At 46.2% G+C, this 2,349-nt stretch overlaps 1 protein-coding gene across 1 annotated transcript; it reads right to left on the minus strand.

The window, feature by feature from the left end:
- Nucleotides 1–134: 134 nt before the first annotated feature.
- On the minus strand, nucleotides 135–2,243 carry LOC116380468 (flotillin-2-like). Its single transcript, XM_031842383.1, has 3 exons — nucleotides 1,959–2,243; nucleotides 1,073–1,256; nucleotides 135–459 (listed from the first exon to the last, which is right to left on the minus strand). The coding sequence occupies exons 1-3, from the start codon at nucleotides 2,033–2,035 to the stop codon at nucleotides 280–282; spliced, it is 441 nt and encodes a 146-aa protein (XP_031698243.1). The 5' UTR covers nucleotides 2,036–2,243; the 3' UTR covers nucleotides 135–279.
- Between the last annotated feature and the right edge of the window lie 106 nt (nucleotides 2,244–2,349).

The following is a 2,349-nucleotide window of genomic DNA, read 5'->3' on the forward strand; positions in this document are numbered from 1 at the left end:
ATACATATATATATATATATATGTATATGTATATATATATATATATACACATATACATACATACATACATATATATATATATATATATATACACACACACACACACACACAACAAATGAAAGTATGTACACAAACAAACAGCATCTAATTCAAGTCTTCCAGTGTCGTCCTACAAAGCGTCGTCCTAACCCTCCACCAACAAAACCACATCATCAGATCAATACCCTTAACTCCTTATATATTTGATAGTTTAGTAATAGAACAAATACACTCACGTTGTTACAAACCCATGTGATGGAGCAGGCGTACCTTTGACAGATCCACTCCAGTCAGAGCATTGACAGACGCAGGAAGTTCAGCCAACAGGCGGTTGAGCTCGCCCGTCACGCGGTTGCTGTCCCCACTCAGGATGACGATCTCACTGGTCCTGGCTAACGGCGCCGCCACCTTGGAAGCAATCTGCAAAGACACAGTTGAGTGTTTACTGTAAGCTGGTAGTACCCTCACACACTGAGATCATGTGACACATGATGCAGTCGTAGCGTCATGACTGTGAGCTGTCATTTTCCATCAGAAACACAGCATGCTACTTCTTAAAGCTAACAACCATGCTACAGCTTTATAGCTGCTTGTGTGGTGGGATTCTGAGGTTATTAAAAAACATGAAATAACCAAAGATTTAAAGGTGCTGTTAGGCAGATTTATTAGATGTAGCCACAGGCAGGCTAGCTGTTTCCAGTCTTTTTTTAAGCTAAGCTAAGATCTCGTGGCAGTAGCTTCGTATTTAAGGGTCACATATGAGAGGCATCAATCTTCTCACCTAACTCTCTGCAAGTGAGTGAATAAATGCATGTCTTGAAATGTCCAACTATCCCTTTACAGCCAATGGTAGCACAGTTTTTTTACTACAAATAAAGTAATAGTGGGTATTTTTTAATTCATGTACTGATTTCTACAAAAATCATGCGCGAACAAACCAGTGAACTGAAAATAAGAGTTCACTGCAAACTACACGTGGTTGGATGAGCTGGATGTGCATTATGGAGCCTGTAAGAAGCCGTGTATGTGTTACCATGGGCAGGGCCTCGAGGACCAGAGCCGTCTTGGCTGCCTCTCCGTACAGCTGGTAGGCCTCGGCCTTCAGTCTCATCTTCTCAGCCTCCGCCTTGCCCACCGCTTCGATGGAGGACGCCTCCGCCTCTCCGATCCTCCTGATCTTCTCCGCCTGAGCCTGGGCGATCAGCACCGTCCTTATCCTGACGCCGGGTGGGATAAAGACGGTCAGGTTAAAAACATTCACCTGACTGAAATGTAGCCCAAAGGGCAAAATGGAGGCCGCATGACCGAAGCTCGGGCTGCAGATAGACTATTTTCGCAATCGAGCATTCTACAGATTATTCCTTTGATTAATCGGGTAAGAAATAGTTTTGTTTTATATTATTCAAATATAAATAATAAATATACAAAGAAGAAAATAAGACAGGTCCTCTGCTGCGCTGGTACGAGAGATGCAGTCGCTGAGAACGTTGCTTAAAAACATTTCGATCGAACCCAAACTTTTCTCCCTTTACCTGTGCAAAACCCTGACCGGTTTGTTTCCTTAGTAAATATCTCCCAGGATGCTTTGCAACTGAAAATCCCAGTCAGCTGGAATTTCAACAACCAGATCCTCCTCCTCCACCTACAAATAGATTTACTGCTCATATTCACACGGCGTGCCGACTACAAAGGTTACAAGCTTGTTGTTATTCAGAGAGAAACGCAAACAACAAAGCTGTTAAATTGCTACATGAGTGTTTTGCATCGTGACATGACCTCTTTACCAGATGTTTCAGATCTCCACTGAGGACAGTGTCCAACACTAGTGTCTCTCTGTACTTCCTAGTGATTGGGGGCACTGGTTGGAAAAGCTCAATAATCTGTCTGAATGGCCCTTAACCGATGGCTTTCTCACTCACTTGTGCCCCTCAGCCAGCTGCTGCATTTTGTAGGCCTCTGCCTCGGCGGGCCTCTTGACCGTGGCGATGAGCTCCATGTCCGTCCGAACGATCTCCCTCTCCCCGATTGTGATCTCCTTCTTCCTCTGCACCACTTGGATCTCGATCTCCTCCAGGCGGATCTTCTGCTGTTCCTTGGCTGCCTGCAGCTCGTATGCCAGCTGGGCCTCGGCTTTCTGAAAACGTCAGCGCACAAGACTGTCACACACTTCCAAAGCGCCCGCCCGCACGCACGCACGCCCGCACGCACGCCCGCACGCACACACGCCCGCACACACGCACGCACACACGCACGCACACACGCACACACACACACACACACACACACACACACACACACACACACACACAC

Source organism: Anarrhichthys ocellatus, unplaced genomic scaffold (genome assembly GCF_004355925.1).
Source record: "Anarrhichthys ocellatus isolate YVR2014 unplaced genomic scaffold, GSC_Weel_1.0 scaffold7316, whole genome shotgun sequence".
Taxonomy (NCBI): Eukaryota; Metazoa; Chordata; class Actinopteri; order Perciformes; family Anarhichadidae; genus Anarrhichthys; species Anarrhichthys ocellatus.

Coding starts and splice junctions, on each gene's coding strand:
- LOC116380468 (XM_031842383.1), bottom strand. CDS start 2,035: ATGGAGCTCATCGCCACGGTCAAGAGGCCCGCCGAGGCAGAGGCCTAC. Junction 1,257..1,958: donor CAGCTGGCTGAGGGGCACAA/GTGAGTGAGAAA, acceptor ACCCGGCGTCAG/GATAAGGACGGTGCTGATCG. Junction 460..1,072: donor TCCTCGAGGCCCTGCCCATG/GTAACACATACA, acceptor GTGTCTTTGCAG/ATTGCTTCCAAGGTGGCGGC.